Genomic DNA, 24,023 nt, shown 5'->3' with positions numbered 1-24,023 from the left:
AGCCCTGAGGCGCACACACAATTTCTAAAGCTTCTGCATTTTCATCCACATTCTAATTACTAATGAAGATTTTTTAATATACATTTTTGTTGAAGAAAAAAAGGGGAAAGAAAGAACATTTCTTTCCACAAATTTTGCAGACCACGTCAAGTCATGAATTAAATTTGTTTCATTAACGAAGACTAATTGAATAGCAGGTTGCATGACCAAGTGGGCCATTTTCTGAGCATCAGTATCAGAAGAGGAAGTCAGGGAGCATACAGAAATACAATTCACTAAAGGAGAAAAGAAGCCAACAACTTTGAGCAAGGAGAAGAATGATTGAATAGATATATGTTAAACTCCATAAAAACATATAAGGAACATCGATGAAACTTGATTAGCTTATATCTAGTTCTCAACTTCCATGTTATTATACAATTTCCACTTTGACAGAAGTTGTGGAACACAACAACTGGTACTTTGATGCAGAGGTAATCCAGTCCACCCAAAGTTTCACCAGAAAGACTTATCAAAATATTTAATACTTATAAATCTAATAAGGATTCCATGTTTATCTCAAAGTAAAAATGATCATCAGCGATTAACATAAATGAAAAAGTAGAACCCATATAAAGTTGGTAAGGGTAACAAAAGATGGAGAAGAGAACTGCTGGAACTTAAGTGTTTTTTGTTTATTTGTTTTGTTTTTAAAGCCTCAAGTTATAACGCCAGAAAAGAAAAAGTGCTCAATATTATTCCTAACTTATTTATGGAAAAAGGAAAATGAGAAAGCAACACTAAGTAGACGGTAGAACTGGAGCATAAATGTAACTAGAAGAAAGCTAATTTATTCATTTATTTATTTTTAAAAGGAAAGGTTTTTAATATATCTGCCAGCCTGACCTATATCTGGGACAAAGCAAAGCAACATCTAATACAGGATACAATTTAATAAAGAATTATGTGTAGTGCAATTAATAATTTTTTTTTGGAAGACTAATTGTGCCACAAACCTGATTTTTTAATGAGTTTATGAATTTGGGCAATAAAGGTAAAGCAGTGTTTATGCAATACACTTCAGTGAGACATCTGACTTCCTCACACATGATGTCTTGATTAAGAAGCCACAGTAAAGAACAACCAACCCAGCACATATTATATGGATTAAGGATTGGCTATGATTCAAGACACAGTTTTGAATGGGGCATCCTTACAGAGCAGTTTTAGAGACAGAGTGAGGTCTTGACTCTAAAACATCAACTGAAAATAAGAAAAGGTATAATTGCTATTTCATCAAATTTGAAAGCAATGAGATTGGAGAAAGGGAAACAATGATTTGGAAAGTTGACTAATGCAGAGGTATTTTTCTGGGAAATCAAACATAAATCTTCTCAGAACAGACAGTGTTAGTGGTAAAAAAAAATCCTCAGATGTGAAAATCTGAGTGGAGCGCAAGATACCCACTGAGGTTGTAGTAAGTATGCAGACAGCAACTACTCAAACATTGCATCTAAGCTCCGGTGTCAACTCTTCAGAAGCAGTCATGGGAAAATGGAGAGTCTTAGAAAAGACCCATGGAAATGGTCAACTGATTAAGTTAAAAAAAACTTTTACTTAGAGGCTGAACTGACCACAGTGAATACACACCTTCCACCTTCCATGGGGGAAAAGCAGATAGAAACTGTTGGCACTTCTTATCAGCCCACCACGATATAATATCCAGCTACTGTTACCCCAGACCAGATCAAGGCTAGAAGTATAAAGTACTTAACTAATTTAACTTTTACTGCAGTGTATTGGACTTCCCACCAGTACAACAAAAAACAGCAACAATACAGTTTCATATCTTTCCAAAAATGTGTGCTACGAGTAAACCTTGTTCTTAGATTTGATGCAGAAATTAATTCAGGAAATAGTCTGTGGCCTATAATACGTGAAAAGACAGATACCATCTTAAGAGGTGTGTCTAAGACAGAGGTGAAATATTTATCTCCACTGATTTTAAAGGTAGCCTGTGTAGATAGCTAGGCTAAATGCTTTTTCCAGGTGGCTGAAGTTACATGAAATAAATCCCATCCAAAATTCTTATTTATTTCCCCAAAGGTCTGAGGCAAACCAAAGAAAACAGATGACATGCAACTCCTAAATCTGAAGTTAAATAAAAAGTCTCCACCTTTTTATTGAGTGAGATATTTTTATATCATGGCATATGGTGGCTCCTTTCCTCTATTAATGCAGAAACTGGTGAACGGTCCACCTATAACAAGTTCTTATTGAACCACCTTCAAGCCAACAGACACTTCTGGGCACAGTATCTCCTGACCCACCAACACAGCTCTAAAATGTTTGCCAGGAATTTGCGTACTCTCTAAACCAATAATTTCCATAATGTACAACAGTGCCATTACAATCTTAGCAAAAACACTGGGCAGCACCAACATCACCTCTCTCTCGTTCTCTCCAGGTCTTGTATTTTGATAATATGGGGAAAGTACAATGAAAAGTTTTCATTGCTTTGGATCTGCCAGAGAATTGCTAATAATCTTTTCCTACACAATTTAATGTTTCCTTATTTGTTTGTTTAGTTTAAACTCCATCACCTCACTTAGTCCTTTTAATATTAATTATCAGTCTTGACTGCACATTAAATGAAGGTCTTTTGTGCTGTAGCATGTGTTTCTTCCAGAGCAGGTGCTTTCCCAAATGATAAACCTTCTAATATCCATTTTCTTAAGCTCAAAACGATACTATTGGACAACAATGCACAGACAGAGCGCTTTCCTTTTCCTCATCTCTTATGGCTTTCAGGGGGATATCTGCCCTGAAGTAGATTCCAGTCTGCTTAACTGTGGAATTCGTATTTTCGGCACCACAATAGTATTTTAATAAGGTTAAAAAACTGTACTGACCTCTGTCTTTGCCCTGTTCCCTGTTTCCACAGCTATTTCACTCACCTGATTGCCTGCTTATAATATATCTTGGCTGAACCACTAACAGGAAAGAGGGATTAAACAAACCCCAACCTCAGGGACAAGAAGGAGGATTTAAAATCCTGCAACTAGCTCAGGAATTCAAAATACAGAGATCGGACTCCCAGTTTCAAATATATTCACTCACAGTAATTTGCTTTATTAACACTGCACCTTCTTGTTGCCATACCCTATTGCAACTAAATCACTATAAACGCTATTACAGCAAAGATAGCAGCACGGACAGACATGTGCAGATGTGTGCTCAAGGCCAGATTCCCTTCTCAACTACCATTGGCTTTCACCCACTATAAACTCAGCAATTCCAGTTTCAGTAACGTTTCCACACTCCTGTGAAGATATACTATCTTTTTTCCCTAAGCTCTGTAAGGACATATGCACACCAAGACCTGTTTTTGAAGAGCTATAGTCTTACTTTTCCCATCATTTTTGATCCAGCATTTTTTATTGTTATGGCAATATAAGGAGAAGAAAGAAAAATAATACCATGGTTGAATTCGACTGGTTTTACATTTGTCTTTTTGGTATTTGTATATATAAATGAACAGTGGCACTTGTCTGGTTCAAATTAATTGCGGTGGCCCAGTCATGTAACACAGATCTGTTCTGTAGTGCAAGATGGAGAAATGAGAAGCAAATAAGTGCTGAGATTAAAGTAGAGAAAAAGGCTTTTTTCCAATCCCTAACCTACTTCCTAGGACTTCTACTTTTCTGCTGTATTTATCCATCATACAAATGATGAACTTTTTGGTGAAATAGTCAGTTTTGTAACTTGCAGAATATTAAAAACATTACCACAGCTCAAGAGAGCTTAATAGGCATCATGGCATTTCCCCAAATGCTTAAGGTCATAAAAGTAGAACTATGGTTTTACTCCAGACTACAGCAACGTAAGAGGTATCTTAGTTTTCTCATTTTTTCATATTAACTTCAGAAAATAGATTCCTCTACAGGACTACACATCTTGAATTTGTCTTTACTGCAATATTTTTTTTACTCTACAGATGTCTTCTAAGAGTGAAAGCAGACTTCTGAATTATTCAAATAACTTTAAAAAAGTCTTCTATGCAAAGATGCATTGAAAATCACTATGTAAAGATCAAGTGAGAAATGTTTTCCTTTTAGGCATTTTCAAAAGATCCTTAATTCATATGAAAATAATAATAATAATAATAAAGCAACCACCTTTTCAAATAAAACAAAGTTCCTAAGGAACGAAATACATAACAGAAATAATGAGAGCAATCCTCTTTCTCTCGCAGAGAAAGTCCTGTTTTCTTTTAGATTGAGCAAGCCCAGATTTGCTGTGTTCATCCAAAGCCACCCGTATCAGAGCACTCCCAGAGGACACCAGAGTGTCTACCTTCCTGTTTTCCCTACAGAGAAGAGTCACTCACATGTCATGGTAGCCAGGTCTGGAAACCAGCAAGGACACCACGTACCTAGAGAAGTGAGCTTTGCAGAAGGGCTGCCTGTGCCTGAGTTTTCAATTACAGAAAACACCTGGAGGAATGATGTTAACGAGCCACGTTAAATAAAGCAAGGAGTAGTTAAAGGCTCCCTTGACTTGTGAAACATTTCCATACATCTTTTAGGTAGAAACACACAGAAAAACCGTTTCCTACCTATACATCAGCTGCAATTTAAGTCCCTACAATTCCCTACGTGGCTGAAATACCTCAATGAGCATCACCTAACAGTATTTGACTCTATGCTCCCCAGCTGAGCAATGAATAAAATGCCATGGAGCATTCCTAAACTACAGGGTAGGAGTTTAGTGTCCTCACTCCCTGGCAAACGCTGCATGGGATAGTTATTGCTCAGCATCCTCTGAGGTCTTACAGTCCTGCTCCCTAAAAGCAAAGCTGTAGTCCCATAGCCTTTTTACACAGTTATACCCAACGTGGTCACATTTTATTGTTTCAAGGATAAAGATTGTTCAAGGCAGCTGACACTACACTTAAATTATTCATTCACTGGTATTATTTATTCATTAGCTCTTGAAGTTATCTTGCTTCACTGAAGTACCTGGTTTCTATTACTCATAGAAAAAACATGCCATTTTCTTTGTTTTAATTGAGATTCTGTGACTTGCGAGCAACTGATTGCATAGCACTAATACCCCACTGTGCATATTGCCAAGCATTTGAATATAAATGTCACTTCCGTACTTGGGTATCCCTTTGGAAAGCACCTGCTGCCAGGTCCTGCACTGGACTCTCAGGTCTGGGAAACTCTGGACTGCTGGGGGATTATGGGGGGCTCTGGGGCCCCTTGCCTGGGCCACAGTCCTTATTCAGTGCCATGCAGGGAGGATATTCTCTCTGATGGTTATTTGGATATATGAGAGAGATACTTCTCATCTAAACTGCTCTCTATATATAGAGTAACTATATATACATATATACATTTTTTTTTTCCCATTTGAAACAGCTCTTTGATCTGGAATTGTAACATCCAGCAGCCTGAGTTCCTTGCATGTTACAGTATAAGGAATGCTGGATATCCTTTAGAGCTTAGAGCTACAATTTCTTCCTCCAACCACAGCCAACCAGCAGAAGTTGCACTGAAGAAGCAGGGAAGTCGTGTTTGTCAGTGCACAAAGCTGGGAATGGCAAAACTTTACAGGTTTTGTGAGTGCCACCCTCCAGAAGAAAAGTATATTTTTGGAGTATACCATGTTATTGCATTTTTTATATTCCATGATTAAATTCTACTTCTGATATTCAACATCTTAGAGAAACAAAATAAAATTCTGGCTCCCCAGCTGTGAATGGAAATATTTCTGATCACAACCGCCTTCCACATCTCTGTTTCTCCCTATGAATAAACAATGTAAAACTGGCAATCACATGCTTGTTCATGTTAGAAGGAGAAGCACAAAGGCCAATCCCTGTTTCTCCAAAGCTCTTAAATTTTGAGTTTTTCATTACAAACATATCTAGAACTGCAGTGTCATAACTAAGACTTTCTTATTTATGGAAGTAAAAGGTATGACACCTTCCTGCAAAGAAGACCCCAGTATCCCCAGGATACTTTTAAGAGGAAAGTTAAACTACAGTATAGGGGCAATCCTGCTTTCGAGGTTTGCAAAGATGCCACACTGAATAGTCCCTACTTACTACAGTGGTTTTTGCACCATATGACTTAGCCTTAACATTTCCAGCATGAAAAAAGGTCTGCAAATCTTAACTCACCAGTTCAGACATTTCTCTCACAGTTAAAAGTTGGCTTGTGATGAAGGGTTCAGTCTGGGAATAATCTTTACCCACTTGAAGGGGGAAAAAAACAAACATCTTACTACTAGGCACTGTCATTATGGTGATATAAATTGCATTTTATCAGTTTCAGCTGTTTTTTTCCTGGCCTGTACATAAAAATCTCTTTTTAAACAGAAGTCCTTCAAGGTTTACTAGCCAAATTTTGCTATCAGTTACACATGCAGCCCTATTAATGTTAATGAGATGGCTGAATTTAAGCAAGGGTAGAATTTGATCTTTACCCTATTATGTTGTAGGCTGTCTAGATATTTGTCTGTTTTAACTTAAAATCTATTTAGCAATTTTTTCTTTTATAATGAGGAAGTCTTACAAACCCATATCACAAAATGCCGAAGGTATAACAGCAGCAGGTCAGAATCGTATCTTCTCTCTGAAAACGGCCGCTGCTGGGTGTTTCCTAGAAAGAACACAAAGCCTTGAAGTAAGCTATTATAAAATAGTTTGCCTGGAGAAAAATATTCCTGACCTGACTCTCTTCTGGTTTATGCTCTGAAGCATGAGTTTTTTCATTTCTTCCAGACTTTTTTTTTAAAGGCCCTTATAATCAAATCTCTGAATGACAGTCAAATTTTGCAGCCATGAAGAGACATGTGCAGTGTGTGCACAACACTTTCCATTAATACACAATTACTGGATATATTTACAAGCCATTTAGTTTGTTAAGATTGCAATTCATTCTACAGTGGTTCAAAAGCAAACCTTCCTTTTCAGATCATCTCCCATTACAACCCCAGCCACAGTTTTTTAATCATTTCTAATTTAAGAAAAATTAACACTCAATTACAATGAGTTTGAACTCAATGAGAACTGCAGCAATAAGAACCTTTCTCTTTTCTCTTTCTGCCCGTCTCTGCCTTTTTCTCACCCACATGTTGCTGAAAGAATATCCATGCTGAAAAATCAAGTGTTCAGACCTTGGGAACAGTGGATGGTCTTAACTCAGTACCCCACTACTTGCTTTGATACAACATTTATTTGCCTGATTATTTTTTAACAGGCTTTTCCTTATTTAATTCACAGCAGGCTCTGAGGAAGAATCAAGATTAGATTAAAAAAAAAAAATCATCTGTGATAATTCTAGAGCGTAGAGAAGAGGAGGCTCAGGGAGGAACTCATCGGTGTATATAAATTCTTGAAGGGAAGGAGCAATGAGGAGGGAATCAGGCTCTTTTTGGTGGCACTCAGTGCCCAGACAAGAGACAGTGGGCACAAACTGGAAGAGCAGAGGTTTTGTATGAACACCAGGAAGCACTTCTGTGTTGTGTGGTTAATGGAGCCGGCACAGGCTGCCCAAAGAGGTTGTGGGGTCTCCTCCTTGGAGACTGCCTGGATGTGGGCCTGGGTACTCTGCTTCTGGTGGCCCTGCTGGAGCAGGGGTTGGACCTGATGGCCTCCAGAGAGCCCTTCCAACTTCAACTATTCTGGGATTCTGTGGAAATATGCAATCTGTATAAGTGTATAATAATAACAGTATATAAATATATATAATATCTGTGGTATCTACCAATCTCGGTTGTTCCCATGCTATGGCTCCTAATCTATTAGCAGAGATATCACTGTCCCCACAAGGGGGTTGTGGCAATTAACTAACATTTCTAAAGCACTCAGATATTTTAGAGATATACATTGCTGAATAACGAATGAAACAAATTAATAATGACGTCTTCAGGGTCAGCTCTGAAAAGCATGCAATGAGTGAGACACTCAGATATACGCTGAGCAACGTGGATAAACTATTGGGGGAAGAGCTCGTATTCTGTGCACTAATCAGAGGAAAAATATTACAGGATTGTGGGATTTCAACCTTTGTCATGTCACACATACAGAAGCAGGAAAAGCAAAGGCTACTTTAGTTATATTATCCCCCAGGTTGGAAGTATCTGATTTTGCAGCTGTAATGTTTTCAATATAATTTTTGGTTTAATAAACTGGATCAGTGGTACACAAGGGGTCCCATGAGCAGAAATATTTATGAAGTATAGCTTCCTCCCTTCTCCAGCATGGATTTCTCACTTTGTTGCAGATGATGCAGTTTTTTTCCTTACTAATTTAGGCATACCTTATCTACACAACTGCCTGCTTTTATGAAACACATAAGAAATTAATAACATTATGACCCCAACACTCACTAGCTAAAATTGACCAGCAATTTTGAAAGCTATCAGGGAAGGACAGAGGCCTGTACAGACGAAGCAGTTCTGTGTGTCTGGTTTCCTTAGGAATGGATTTACAAATCCCAGTCGTGTGGCATCAGAACTGCTTGGCATGTTCTCGTCTCTCCCACCATTGCATCAGGTCTTTCCCCCTCTTGCCACAGCCCTTTATACATGTAGTTGCCACTTCTCTCCCCAGTCACTTCACCGAGGCCTTCCCAGGCCTGAATCTTTGTCCTTCCTTCCACACTAACTCCCGTCCTCAGCCCCAGTGCTCACTCCGTCCCCAAAGTCTCTCTAGTCCCCCAGACAACGCTAGCCCAGCTTGTGCCACTTCCTAACTCTTTTGTTTCCAACTAAGATCTGCTCTTTACCTGCGTTTGGCCTCACTATTTTTGCCTGATCGTTACTTTCTGCCCCCAGTCAGGGCCTCCAGGACCTGAGCCTGTGAAGCTGAAACTCAGAGCACAATGCCTAGCAGGCCGCATGTCAGAAATGGACTGCACTGCCTTCTCCTACAAGAATTTGGAAAGCTTGCTCACCTTGGATAGAGAGGATAAGACAGCATATCTCTTTTAAAAGAGTGCTTCACAGACCTGTTCCAAAAAGCCTGATAACAAATGGGGAGGAAGTGCAAAGGGAAGCTAAATTGGGTCAGAGTGAGCTGCCTGCTCCTGCTTAGCATCCTGGAGAAATGGAAAGCAAATTTTAACACCCTGAGCTTTTCAGAAATTGTATTAGAGATTGCGTTTTGAGATACTACAACAGGAAAACTTAAGTTTTATGACAGGAATAACAGGAATATGACAGGAAGGAAGATATGACCAGGTGTAGCACTGGGACAACTCACACAGGGTATGCTATTGTAACTCTGTGGTCAAAACTGCAGACCCATAACTCTCGCATCTTGAAAATACTAAACCTGAGTTTCTATATGGAGAAAAAAAAAAAAAAAGAAGAAGAAAGAAAGAAAAAGAAACTTGGCTTTGGTCTATGGACATAAACAATGTCATGTCTTCATTTCTTGGAAGTAAACATTATAAGCCGTGATACTGCCACTAACAAAAGACGTTTGTCAAACAAGCTCCACAGTAACATTATTTTTTTAGTTTACAAATATGTGAGAGGTGAACCCAACATAAATCTGGGAGAAGGTTGATGATTGCAAGCATACTCTCTAGAGCCTTTGGGACGAGCAAATGAAGTAAAATTCAAAGTAGGATTTTATAATTATCTGTGTATATATATATATGTCATATTTATAAACACAGACAAAAAGAATTTATTCAATGATTGGTAAAAGAAGCTTAAATTTTACTATATTTTGCCATACAAGTTGCAAAAACTTCCTGGTACTATTTCCCCAGAGCAAATGCCTTCTGTCTATCAATCAGGTGGTGTCAGATCAAACGTTGACAATTATTTCCTGATTTTGCTCACAGCCTAAGAACCTGGAAAAGTTATTAAGGTTTTAGCATGTTGCAGAGGCAAAGCGTGGCCTCCATCCTGCAGCAGAGAGAGGACTTGTGAGCACTCAGGACCGGGTATAACACTGGGACAACTCACACTGGGGCCTGAGCATGAAAACCTGCACGACAGGGCTGGCTTGGCCATGCTGCAGCCAAAGAAACAGTCTGTGGCTGAATATGAGCATTATATGAGGCGTAAGAACATCTCCATGACCTCCAGACCAATGCATTGGTAGAAAATAAAGTAAACATAGTATAGAGCCCTCAAAAGTGAATGTGGTGTTTGGTTCTGATTGATATTTAACCCAAAGCACACGCGTCTCTGTGCTGCTGTGAATTTTCTGTACATGGAAATTCACAACTTGAAAAGGGCAGAAGTTATCATGCCATCAGATGCTCATCACATTATATTCATTTTAGCAAATCCAGGACTGGGCCACAGACTCCTTACATATTTTATGATTTACCAGAATCTGCTTTAGTCTAAGAGACCTAATTCCTCCATTACACATATCACCCATCTTTCTGGCAGTGTAATTTACATCTCAAACTGGAATAATTTTGCATACTTTTCATTTTAGCATTCTGACATCTTAAAAAAAAAAAAAGAAAAGAAAAAAAAATGCCTTAATTCTGGGAAGTAAATTATCATCAACCTTGGAAAAAAGTCCTGGAAGTTATTAATGCTCTTTTTATGCATAGTTGTCTGTACAGTTTTGGTGCCTTTCTCCTCTCAGCTTTTTTTAGTGATATATTAGCAAGAGTGTTGTAGAGAATATGAAATTCAAAACAGGACCAACATCACGAGGTTTATACGAACATATAACACATGACATGTAACTTAAGCGCATTCCCAAGGGAATCGTGCAACCTTTATTTACTCTTGGAATTTCTTCCAAAGACAAGTTTCCAATCTTTCTCTGTTCAAAGAATGTGTCCTTTATTGTTCAGTTCGTTTGCTGGACTGGCACACATTAGTGCTAAACAACCTCAAAAGCTCAAGGAAAAAAAAAAAAAAACCACAACATACTGTTAAACAGGGACTTTGGGCCATATCTGTGCTTCTGATTTTCTAACATATTTTCTATATTTCTAATTTCACATAAATAAGGTCTTTATTAAAAATTTATCCTGAACAGTTATCATCATGTAAATACTGGTGGTGTTACTGAGATGTTACTCTAAAACCTCAGCGATGTCTTGTTTATTCCTTGTTAATGCTGTTGGAGATGAATGCACTGGAAGCACTTAATCAACAACAGCAACAAAGTTCTGGTGTGCTCAAGCTGAAATAAAACACAGAGGATGTCAATATACACAAGACAGCAAATTTTCAACATTTTTGAAGGTGTTTGTGTTTTGAAACGTTTAAAAATAAATCCCCTTTTGCTCTTCTACAGGAAAATAGTCCAATAATTTTAAGTCCAAACTTTATGAGAACTTCATATTTGCGTGTTTTCTCAGTATTTCTGAATGAATTAAAAAATATCTATATATTATGTAGAAATTAAATATTTTTTAAAAATCCAGATTATCTATTTTTTTCAGAAAGATATAGTTGCTGTACATACACAGAGGAGGAAAATTTAAATTAAAATAGAACTGCATTTAGTAGTAGAAATCAAATTCATGCTGTTCTGATCCTTGTTCATATCCTCATATGCCTGAGAGTCCAGTGCAGGAGTTGGCATCAGGAAATTCCTGGAAATGTAACAGAGGAGATCTGACATCTGGCTGGGTCTTGCCACAAATGAGTCTCCCCCATCCCATCAGCAGTGTTCCTTTCCCAGAAGAAAGAACATGTAAGCCTGGAGCCCAGTGATGCCACTGGTGAAATGGGGCCAGAAAGTCACCATCATTTCCCACAGCCTGTTTTCCTCCGCCCTTGCTCTCACAAAGATTGTGTGCATTAAAGAAAAATAAATACAAATAAATAAATAAATAAATAAATAAATAAAAGTCTTTCTCAATGCTAGGATTTTCTTCTTACGTAAATTTTCCCAACTGTGCTAATATTTGGTGCCAGTCACTGTACGACCTTCATGCATGCAGTGATAGGCACTGAAATCTCCAAAAGCCCTGCGAGAGGCTTCAGCGAAGGCTCCCAGACCTTGCAGGGTGTAGGGTAAACACCACATCACTGATGGTTGCATTCCTGGTACAGGCAGATCTGAAATGTCCCCAGTGGCAGCAAACTTTTTAGGGGTAGATTTTATCACGGTAATCAGTGATTTTATAGGAAATAAATTTACCCTGTAGCTCGGTATAAAGCATCCCAAGAAATAAGTCAGGGAGACCGTCAGCACTGAAGAGTGCTACATTTCATGTAATGCCACAGAAATGCTTTCTGGCTGAGGTCTAATATTAATCTATTTTGTCCCTGACATCCAGTAAAACTACAGTGCAGCAAATGCTTTTAAAACATACATATTCAATAGCAGATGCAATAAAGTATTCTGAACTGTTGGGATGAAGAAGGTTCGCACACACACAAATATCTTTGAAACTCCAGTTAATCAAGGTGTCAAAGTAACTAAAGCAGTTTTACAGATTTTATTGAAAATAAATCACTTTATTATATACTGAAATATATATTATTGTTTCCCCATAGAGTTTTACTATCCAGTTGCCTACGTTTATTTTTTAAATAGAGTATCTCCTGCCCTCTTTAGTCCAGTTTTTATAACTACATTTACAAAGGAAATTTAGCATTAAAACAGCTCTTTAGTTTGCCTTCTCCTATTGCCCTATGCAAATAGCCCATTATTAGCCATTTTCTGGCAGAAATAGTTGAGAGGAAACAGAAGAGGAAATGATATAATGGCTCCAGAGCCGTGGATTTCCTCTCTGCCCAGCTGTTTGCGGGATGACCTTACAGTTAACCGGGGAGCTGCGAGGTGGCATTGAACCTCCAAAGATTTACGCATTTGTCTTCTCATTTTTCAGGCTGAAGCCCCCATGCAGGAATACATAAAACTTTGCAGAACTCAGTCTAGGGAAAGTTACAATGACTGAAAGGAAATATTTGATTTGATCTCATGGACATTCTAATAGATATTTATAGACTTCGTGCAGAAACTTTTCCCTGACCATTTTTAACTCCTGCTACTGAGGAGCTGCTTTGTTTTAAGCATGAGATCTGGTTCAGATCTAAAATAGTCAGTTTGTTGTTAGGCAATGCATTTCTTCAAAATTCAAGATTACAGGAAGACTCCTATTAGTTCATTCATTGGATGATTCTTTTTTTCTTTTTTTTTTTTTTCCACAGTGCTGAGATTCTAACAGCTTAAGACTATAAATACACAAATAATCACTGTTCTGTAAAGACATTGCATCTACATGAAAATCTTTTTTTTATTTTTATTTTTTTCCTAACATTTCTCCTGAAAGTTAAAAGGATATCTAATACAGCCAATGTATATATAAAAGAAATGGTTTCAGCATTTTGGTCTGCTTTCCGTACTGATATATTTCATGCTGATAAATGCAAATTCAACAGCAGTTCTGTTTAGGTTTTCTTTTATTTATTTATTTTTTATTTATTTATTTAATCTTAAAACTAGTTTAAAATTGATGCACAGTATCTAAACTGGACTTTAAATATGAAAAAAAAATAATGAATTTAGTCTCAGCACTTTTATACATTTTGCTAATGGGCAAGCATTAAGAATGCAATATAGTGGTGTAAGTAGTTGTTTTACACGTATGCTACTTCTTAGCTACTAAAAACAAAATCGCTGTACCTAACTAAGCGTAAAGGTGTTTTTTATTCTCCAGCCATGAAATTGAATGCCATTTTGTGGCCAGCAGAGTGGAGAAGACTCGTTCAGGCTCTCTATCCTGGCTCGTAGCCTGTAGGGTAGTCTGCAATGGAGACCCAGACAATCAGAGAGGTTCACCTGCAGCATCCTCCGTTAAGTACTGAATTCAGAGCCTCTGAAACTGGCATTCAGGTCCACGCCTGGGCATTTCTAGGTTGTATGTCACATTTCATCACTTACCTTTATAGATCTTTACCTACATAAACCCCACGGATTTTAAATACCAACCCAGTCTGGTACCTATAAGCAAAGAATTTTATCTTCAGCTCTTAACTTTTAAGCCATCTCAAAATTCCTGAGTCTGAAGAATTATTTGATTGGACTCATTATTCGTCACCCAGAAACTTCCAGGTAGCGTCTACCACAGGGAAAAATATACCACGTTTGTAAGTAATGTATACATACTCTCTTTCCAGCTGATCAGCTCTGAAAGCAGGCAGCACATCAGATTTAAAAGATTGTGTCCGGCTTTTACATTGTGTTGTAGTAGCAAAATTTGAGTGCGCCTTCCACACTTTAAAAACTGACTGTAATCAAAATCTAATTAGTATTCTATTTTACTAGTGGGAAAACTGAGAGAAATGCACACAGACATACATGGTGTTAGATATCAAGCCAAAAGATGTCTCCAGAAACCAGCCATTCATCTTTTGCTTTCTTTTTTTATCATCAGCATCTTGTCTCTTGAAATATAGACATCACTAAATCAAAAACACTTACCTTTTCACATCATTATAGAATTGCTCAGATTAAGTAAGAGCTCTGTACAGATTTTCAAATCTCAGCTATGTTTTCAAACCACCAGGGAGGGCTAGTTCTTCCTGCTCAGACAATTATCAAATTGTTGCCAATGTGAGGGTTCCTAGTATCAATCTCATTATTATTAAGTAGTCTAAATCACCTATGGATCTCATTAACATTATTTTGAAAAGAGGTCTTAGAAGTTGGCACCTGCAATTTACTTAAAAATTATCATTATGTGCAACCTTTATTTAAAGATTAAGGCTGTATTAGTTTATTTCTGATATAAAAGAAACAGAACTCTAAAGCCTTAGAAATCTTCTGTATTTGGGGTTTTGTTTTGTTTTGTGTTTTTTTGTGTTTTTTTTTGTTTGTTTGTTTTTTTGGAGTGGGGAAGGAAGGAGCAGGGGAATGTTTTTTGCTTTTTTGTTTTAGTTTTGTTTTGTTTGTTATTATTTGTTTACTTACTTACTTTGGAAGCAACAGGGACATTGCTGTCAGTCTGTAGTTTTCTGTGTGGAACTCCAGCGGTTATTAGGTGTTTCATATTGTGAAAGACAGCTAGGTCAAATCACTAAAGATGATGTCCTTATTGAAAAGTTAATTACTCACTGAAAATGCATGAACATTTAGGGGGAGAAAAAAAAAAAAAAAGCAATTTTAACAAGAGTTTCTTTTTGCAGCCTCCCAATTTTCATTCTCGTCATTCTGTGAATATATCAATTCATTAAATTTTTGGCCATAGCAATTGCCTTAAATAGGTAAGAAACATACTATTTTTTTTCTGGATAAAAAGTATAAAAGAGTAACTGGCAGGCCTTGTTTTCAACTTGCAATAAATACATAAGAAAACAATCTTCAATGTCCATCTCTCACTCATTTTAACTAGATCACTGCAAAATATCTTATAGTTGGTTTGATATTTTTAAATTAAAACATTTTTACTAGTAATACAGAAATAAAATAACTGCTATCACTTCCTTCCTCTGAGAAAATGACACACAAACATTTATGTTTAAATTCCATTTGAGAAAAAAGTGGTATTTTTCACCCAAAGCCTTGTAACTGCATTCTATATTTTTCTGATCTCTACAGCTTTACACTGGATATGAACTTAATAGGAGATGTTGCAAGAAAGTAGAACTTCAAGTAGTGACAGAGAATTAGCAGAGAATATGTCAGAACAGAACATACAAGACGAAAGGAACAACACTTCACAGGCTTGGAACATGATTGCTCCAGATAGCTATATACTCTTAGATATTTTCATTCCTGTCTCTCATTAATTCCTCTTCCCACTGAAATGGTATCAAGTGTGATTTCTTTCTAAAATAGGAGATAAAATCATCCAGCTTTTTAGGCACAAATCTGCTGTATTTCAGTTGTGCAAATCAGGAAGTCATAAAAACACAAAAATGATCCCTATCAACATTTTCAATTGTTGCCATTTATCATCATATTTAAACACCACTTTACATTTCTTCACTTGTAGAAAGGAAAGGCACATTTTCTACACATCTCACAGCAAATGATGCAATGCAGCTTTGCATCAGGCTCTTCTACCTGAAGGATTGCAAAGTATCAGTTCAGTTTGTGCATCCTTGTTATGACCCAGGACGTTCTCACCACCAATGAGCAAGTGCCTGAAACGGTTCTGAAGGAAATGCAAAATCTACAACTGCTTCATGAAACAAGGCATTTGTCTGTTTCAGAAATGCAGTCACCTAAAATGTGAAATGCCATTGTATAGACACAAACATTTCATTAACAAACCATTTATATATCTTTTTATTTAGACATAACCGTACAACTCTACATAACAGCTCATAAATGTAGGTCTTGTAATACAAACATCTATAAATATAGAATGCACACGCTGCATGTATGTATATTAATATTTGTAATAGAAATCATATCTTTATATCTTCCAAAAGCACCCTTTGTAGCTTTCCTGCCTTTTAAATTCAGCTATTCTTGAATCCAGTTTGTCTTTGAAATATGTCAGGATAATGCATTATTGAAGTACTGTACTGCTTCCTTTTCGAGCCTGTACATAAAATCAGTCACGTTCAACAAATTTCCATTTTCCTTAGTTCTTTTTCATAATTATTCCTCACTTCTATCCCAGCGCTGTCCTCAAGAGCTCCCTGGTTTCACCGCTAAAATTAACTGCACACTACAGGTTATGCCTCTGAGGGACTTGCCATCAAAAGAAACCCAAGGTAAAGAATGAAAGCAAAATAAAATTCTCCACTTTTTCTGAAATAGATATGACTAATACGTGAACCAGGTTGCAAAATTAACAACCGGACAGAGGAACTAGATTTGAAAAAAAAAAAAAAAAGTTTCTTATTTCACAAATGTGTCAGAAACATTTAGTTTATTTCTTAACTTACGCATTCTGAAAGCTATTTATGAGAGCAGATCAGGGATTTAAAACCTGTCTTAAACTTCAGGTTGAAATCGGTGTCATTTTGTTCAAGAAAGAGTTAAGTCTAACAAGCAGAAAAAAAGAAATTAACTAAAGTAAGGCCCTTGTGATACAATGACACTTGCTCTATGCTCTTACAGAGAAAAACACGATGATAAAACACCACAAAGAGGAGTGTTATGAATTTTATTAATGACTAGAAGACAGTGTGCAAAACATCAAAGGTCTGTGGAAAAGATTAATGACCCCGTGTGAGACTGTTTAATTACCTCCAGCTAATTAGATTCTTGACCAAATTTTTAATATCTGCATTCCTTCTAAAGCCTAATTGAGATTCCACATTATTTATCAATCTTTCAAAAAGCCCTTAGTGTGCTGCTTTTTTTAGTTTTTTTTTTCCCTTTGCACTTTGACTCCATTTATGGTCAATTATTAAATAAATAGCAAAGTAACTGTTCTCTGCAAACTGTATATGTGGAACACTTTATGCCTGTTTATTTTGACTAGGAGACTATCATTGGCATCTTTTATACATAATGAAGCACTCCAACTAATAAACTGACTTACTTCACTGTAAACAGTGTTGATAATATTTTTGTTATCTGGGCAGTGCTCAGGAACTCCTCATGTGGTTTCTGTAAATTAGCCTTTGCTATTGTCAGTTAATCCTTATTTCAGTTTACCTTGGTCCTGTCCCAGGGCCTGAGTGGAGCGTTATCATGCAAACTGGAGAAGACAGCCCTCGCCATGTGATTATCTTCCCTCGTTCATTTAGAAGTACTTTAGTACTATAAACCCCTGTTATTAAATGACTTGCCTTTCTATAAGGAGATTGATGTCAGAAGGCAAGGGACGCATGCAATAACTACTCCTTTTTTACACATCAGATCTCCAACTAGCCCCTTTTATGACACTGACACAAAAAGAGAAACTGATGTATGCAGCACATCTAAGTCCTGAACTTGTGTTTTCCACAGCTGTTTTACTCTTTCAGTTTGCAGTATAGGAAATGGAGAGAGAGCAGGCATTGCAAGGTACGTGATGGTGAACCCAATTTTGTGTGAAGTTTGACAAACAAGGTACTTCCCAGTTCAGAGGAGGTAGGGGACCCATAATCGCTTTCTTTGTTTTAGCTAAAAAAGTGTGTATGTTTCAAAATCTTGTTGTCATTTTTAATATAAACAAGAAAAATCAAATGTGCACATGTAGTTATATATTTATAATGCATGTATATAAAACAAAACACTTTGAGAAATATTCTTTGTAATTTCATATAGATTTTTTTTTAAATTATCCACTAGAGCTTAGCCCATAAAATCACACCATATATACAGAAATATATGGGAGAGCAAAAAGATATTCTCTATTAAATTTTAATAGGAACTGTGTCCTTTGTATCAAACACTATTAGCTGCACCTTTACTAAAAATATACAGGATTTTTCTCTGTGAGGTAAACATGAGTGTCTGTATGTACAGACAGAAATTGAAAAAATCTGCTATATGGTAATATATGTAACTGTGAGAAATGTGGAGGGGACAGGGCTTTGAGGGAGGGGTCGCTTTTTTTCATGATTACATTTGCAGCGAGCCTTGTCCAATGGGATAAGAACTTGCATGCAGCATCAGAAAACACATCCTTTAATAATGCAAAAATTGTACAGCAAAATAGCAAACAACGTAAATCAATACAAAAGTATAATGAACCTGGCATTAAGGAGACACACAATACTTTATGCTTAATTTCTTGAGAGTGATGAGTAATTTTGGTGACTTACTAAATAACTCAGAGAAATACCACAGCAATGAATTTATCTGAGATGCTGCAGTCAGAGCTATTTGACATTTCTGATGCAATAAAAAGTATAAGATGCCTAAAATCTATGTATCCAGATATTTATTCTGTCTTTCAGTTGGTGTGGAGTATTTGAAAACCATTAAAGATTTTATCCTTATGGCTATGGATAGTAAGAATACACTTTGTATTGTATCCGAGCACTGTAATTGTGGGTCATGTTTTTAGGATTTTAGGTGCTGCATAAACAAAGAATTAGAAAATACAGGCCCTGTTTAACAGAGCACATATATTGTACAAACCGGAGGTTACTTTCAGTGGTCTCCCCTGGGAATGGAGCTGACATTTCCTCTCACCCGCCAAACTCCCCATGTTTCCACTGCCTACCCCTCAGGTTCAGCTGGGTCACTGGTTTCTCTCTCACTGCACCACCTGTCCGAGGCTTGCTGTGTGCCTTTTACATCTGATCGACGACGCCAGCCCCAGCTGCCTGACAGGTGACTGATGCTCCTTGGTTTCTAGAGGGCCATAGTGGATATTGTTACTTCGGTAACTGATCCGGACAGACAAGTCGGTAAGGGGATGAATTCAGATGGCAATTCAGGCCTGCACGCAGCATGGATGTGATACAGATCGAGCATTTAAGTCTGGGGTTAGAAACCTCCAACAACTGAAGAAAAATGCTCCTTTACCCCCACGGGCATCCCCTGCCCCAGAGACTTCCCTACACAAGCACGGGGTCCCCCAGGGAATGTCACACGCCAGGCTCTGACAAGCTGAGCAATTTTACATTTACTAATACTCCGTTTCTTTCCATTTGTACAGAAGCTGATGGTGATACAAAAAAAAATACATATATAAACTAAGGAAAACAAAACAAAACGAAAAGAAAAGCAAAACTTTGGCAGTCATGGCCCAGCAAGAAAAACTCCTGTCTTTGGACAGTGGCATAGCACCCAGAAAATATTGTGCTAGGCTGATGGGAGGGCACAAGGCAGCACAAGCATTTACTTACTTTAGAAGATAATTTATTAGCTCAGTCTCGCCCTGTGCCCTTCGAGAAACTCAATAACGAGCATGTCTCCTTCTGCATCACCCTGCTCCTTCACCTAGGAAAGCCGGGCCGGGGCTGGCAGATACCTCGGCTGCACTGATCAATAGCCTGCTTCCCCTGCGGGAGGGACTGACAGCCCACGGGGGACACACAGACAAGAGCAAAATTTCTGCATATTTAGTGATATTTTTTTCCTGAAGATTCTTCTCTGAGAACCTAAATTCCTTCTCATATTGGATTTTTAAAATAAGGGAATAACGGAAGCCAAATAAATATACTGAAAGCCAAATAAATATACTGAAAGAATATAATGACAAATTTTGCTCTTTGAATTTTTGTTTTGTTACATTTTTAAATAATTTGTTTTGTCCCAATCAGCTATAGTAGTGTTTGCTTTCACACTGCTGTGTTCTGATATACCTGGAGCTCTTTCATAATTTTACATCTTTCTGCACTGAGTCTGCCCAAAACCAAGATCACTTCTAACTTAAAGTGCTCCTAAAAATTTGAAGTGCTCTAATAATTTTAAATTGCTCTACATCATGTCTGCTTAGAATCCCAACTGCTTTTTCACACAAAAAAATATTAAACTATAAAACACACATCTGCAACATAACAGCTATCCAGCTTTTTTTTTTTTTCAAACATCAAATTTGTCTCCTTTTTCTTTATCTTTTAAAGAAAAAAAAAAAGTGCTCTCAGAGAAAAATAATGGAACAACTCATCACACGTTTTACTGCAAGCCTCTCTCTATTGAAAACCTTTTAGGTATGTCACAGGACCAAATATATTTTATGTGTACCAATTGGTAGCACGTAGCCCAACCCATTAACCTACTGACCTCAATAAATTATCATTTCCTAGCCAGAGCAGCATAGCTGGAAGATTGACATGTCACCAAACATGCGCTGCAGGTTAACAATACTCCCCAGGAGTTTTACAAGAAAACTTCTGATCTGAGACTTCTGTCTTGCCGGCAGCTCCTTTAAAAAAAATAAATTGTTTTTAAGGGCTTGGGTGTTTTTAGAAAACTGACTTGATCCACAGCGACAAGAAAAATGGCATCGCTTCCAGCTGAGCCCCCGTCACTTTATCTGCAGAACAAAACCACTGCGCAGGGCGGGGAACCTTTGCCAAGGCGAACCCTCACCGCAGCCCTGCACGCTCATCTCCAACTGGGAGGTCGCCCAGGGCCTTCTCCCTGCTTCCCTTTGCTCGCATCCCTATTTCCACAGAGCAATAATCTCACCTGACCCTTTGAGGTCCGTGCAATCTGCTCCTGCCTCGCAATTGCTGGCTATGTGCTACCACCTCCGTCTCCTCTCTGATGTTTTTAAATGGATGTTGTTTAAAGGAACTTGTTGAGTGAAAGACAAAAAACTCTATTTACTGGAAAGATAGGACCAACTCAATATAGCAGTGTACTTTGGCAGCCAGGCTGATTTTGGGGAAAGATTTTTGAACCGAAGGCCTGTCATTTCCTCCACTTGCATAGTAACTCAAGCACTAACAAGTGGACTCGCTGTCAAAGTCATTTTACTTGTGTTACTGTATCTGAAGTACATTAGATTAATCTATCAAAGGGTCAATGCTCCTTTAGTTGGTGACTATAAATATACACAAATAAAGAAAAGCATGCTCTGAATACCCCATGTATCAAGCACTTCCAGATCCATATATATTTGCTACTTTGCCATGCAGATATAAAACCATCTGAGTGATGAGCTGGAGCAATAACCCTTCCTGGCTACCATGCTTTATCACAGGAATAGCTTGGAAGGTGCTGGTTATTTACACTCAGTCTATCACAATAAGCTGCTTTTGGGATATTTTCCAAGTAACAAATTCAAGCAAAGTTTTTTGGCTTTAAATTAGAGCTTGATCTCAACATACACTCTGCCCTGCAGAGCATCTCTCTGTTACCAGCTCCTGCTGAGTCCAGAGGGGCAGGTCACCTGTCATCAAACATTACATGGCACATTCCCAACTAACAAGGGAGTCACTCCTCTGCCTTGACCAAACTCCAGTTTCTTTTCTGATCTGGTTGGATCTCATATTCTTCCCTTTCCCATTTTACACGGATTGGAGCTAAAACCATCCTGATCTCATTTGCATGCTTCTCTGCAGTTAGCAGCATCAGTTTGTCACTGATGCAAACAAGGCTTGTACCTTGAAAAAGGACGTGAAATATTTTGTACTTCCTGGAATACTTTCTACCCATTTGAATAATTTACTTGTAACATCACAATGTAAAGTGTAGTATTGAGTTGTGAATACTACACTACTTTGGTCCATATAAATTCACAGTGGTGTTTCTGCTCTTGAAGATGTTTTCAACACACGTTTGCTGTGTGCAAGCACTGTCAAGTAAAACTTTTTTCAGACTCTAGCCAGACATACTAATCTAATGGTAGTTACATGTTTGTTTGCTCTACTTAAAAGGCAATTTCTATGGCAAAGGCATTTGTTTTTTGTCTCAAATGAGATTAGAGATTCATTATCTATTGGATCAAAACTTCCTACCAAGGTAGAGGCGGCAGCTTTATTTACACAAGAAAACATCTCACAGATAGTAAACATTAGGCCAGAAAAACTGCAACAAGTCAACAGCAACAAAACAAGAGGGTGATAGTGGCTTTCACCCTGGGAATTGCATTCGCCCCAGCTGAGGAGCCACAGCCACCCACAGTGGAGCTGCCTCCAGGGGCGATTATCAGCCTTCTGCAACACACACAAATGCTCCTACCTGTAAGGGTGATGTGAAACATTCAGCTATAGTTTATATGTACAATATTGCATATTTCTTCTACCTTACCTCTTATGCAAATTATGAGAAGATTACATTTTTGGAAATCTATGGGAAAGCAGGCCTTGGGATTGCTTCCTCAGTTAGCAGAATCAACGTGATGTTGCCATGAAGTCACCTTTGCATCGCTGTTGCAATTTTGCTGCTGTGCAGCTCTTTATCAGGAAGGCTTGAACCTAAATTTCTCTTTTCCCAACCACAAGGTATTTCAAAAAAAAACTGGCTATGGCTGCCACATCAATCCACCCATCTCTACTCCTCCTGCTAACTTAGCTGTTCTCAGTCAGAGCCTGCATGGTGAAAGTTTCCTGTAACTGCCATCAGTTCAGCAAACTATTTGCTGAATGCAAAATATGTGGTTGCATTGGGTTTTGTTAAGTTTCCTAATAAAGGGCAATGCATGCTCAGCCTTCATAGTAACTCAGATGTGACACAAATAATACAGCAAATAATTACAATGACCTTTTGCTCACCTCAAATTTAAACAAAGGTTAAGCTGCCCTTTAGAAAAGTAAATATTTTCTGTAGTCAAATAAGTGTAGACACCTTTAGAAACAAGGACGCATTGCCAAACTAAACTAGACTGAAAATTGTTACAATAGAATAATTTTGAAACAGAAAGGATGTGAATCTCTGCACCCAGCCAGACATCCTGGCATCGCAGCCAGTCCCTTACCTTGCAAAACTCCCAGGCTGATCTCCATATGGTTTCCAAGAACTGTTGCTTGAAATTTCTGTCCAGCCACAGCAGATAGGAGAGAGAAATATTAAAAATAAGAAAGTGCATAATCTCCTTGCCCCCTTAAATCTAGTAAACAATTTATATTTGATTTCATACAACAGAATGAATCCACGGACCTTTAAGTAATTAAGAAACAGACACTGAGGCTTAAAAAATAAACTTAAGGGAAAATCTCACATAGTGTCCAGGAAATGGCTCATAGGTTTTATTTAGTTCTCATAGTCCAAGGTTTAGCTGTTAGCTAGATAAGAGCCAGGTGTGTTTTACACATCTAATTTGTTTAGTCTGAAGCTAATTCAAACAGCGCTTTTTAACTACAAGTCTGCAAGTGACTTTTCAAATCTAAATCCAGGATCAATTCATGTCACATATATTGAGGGTCTCTGACTGAGAAGGAGCACTTCTGGAGAAAGAAATTCTCACTTTTTTTCTGGTGTGCTTGTCGTGGTTTTGTTGTTGTTTTGGTGTTTTGCGGTTTGGTTGGTTTGTTTTGTTTTTTTGTTTGCTTGTTTTTTTCTGGATTTTTATATAAGTTATACTAACACTACTTACAATAAAATTGTAAAAAGTTCACCATTGCCTAGCACAGTCGATGGGGCTTTAACAACCTACAGAACTACAGGAAGGGGCTCTCTGCTTTTCTCTTTTGGCCCAGACAGCCTAGGAGTTCCTGCCGGAGAGGCAGCTCTGGTGCTGGGCCCTGGAGCTCTGCACCCAGAACAGGTCAGAAGGGTTTGGGCACCTCCACACCTGCACGGG

General features: G+C 37.8%; 1 protein-coding gene across 2 annotated transcripts in view; it reads right to left on the bottom strand.

The window, feature by feature from the left end:
* LOC310901250 (uncharacterized protein) overlaps positions 1 to 24,023 on the bottom strand; it is a 721,588-nt gene that overhangs the window by 399,814 nt on the left and 297,751 nt on the right. Inside the window, exons 4-5 of one of the 2 annotated variants that reach the window (XM_083840541.1) lie at positions 23,199 to 23,256; positions 6,568 to 6,650 (exon numbers count right to left, since the gene is read on the bottom strand). The exons of the other annotated variant lie outside the window; for it this stretch is intronic. Of the exons in view, the coding sequence (XP_083696667.1) occupies positions 6,605 to 6,650; positions 23,199 to 23,256 (104 nt within the window). The 3' untranslated portion in view covers positions 6,568 to 6,604. The remainder of the gene's footprint in view (positions 1 to 6,567; positions 6,651 to 23,198; positions 23,257 to 24,023) is intronic. 2 annotated transcript variants of the gene reach the window in all.

This window comes from Anser anser, assembly GCF_964211835.1.
Source record: "Anser anser genome assembly, chromosome: 6".
Taxonomy (NCBI): Eukaryota; Metazoa; Chordata; class Aves; order Anseriformes; family Anatidae; genus Anser; species Anser anser.
This window is presented reverse-complemented; position numbering and strand designations above follow the sequence as displayed.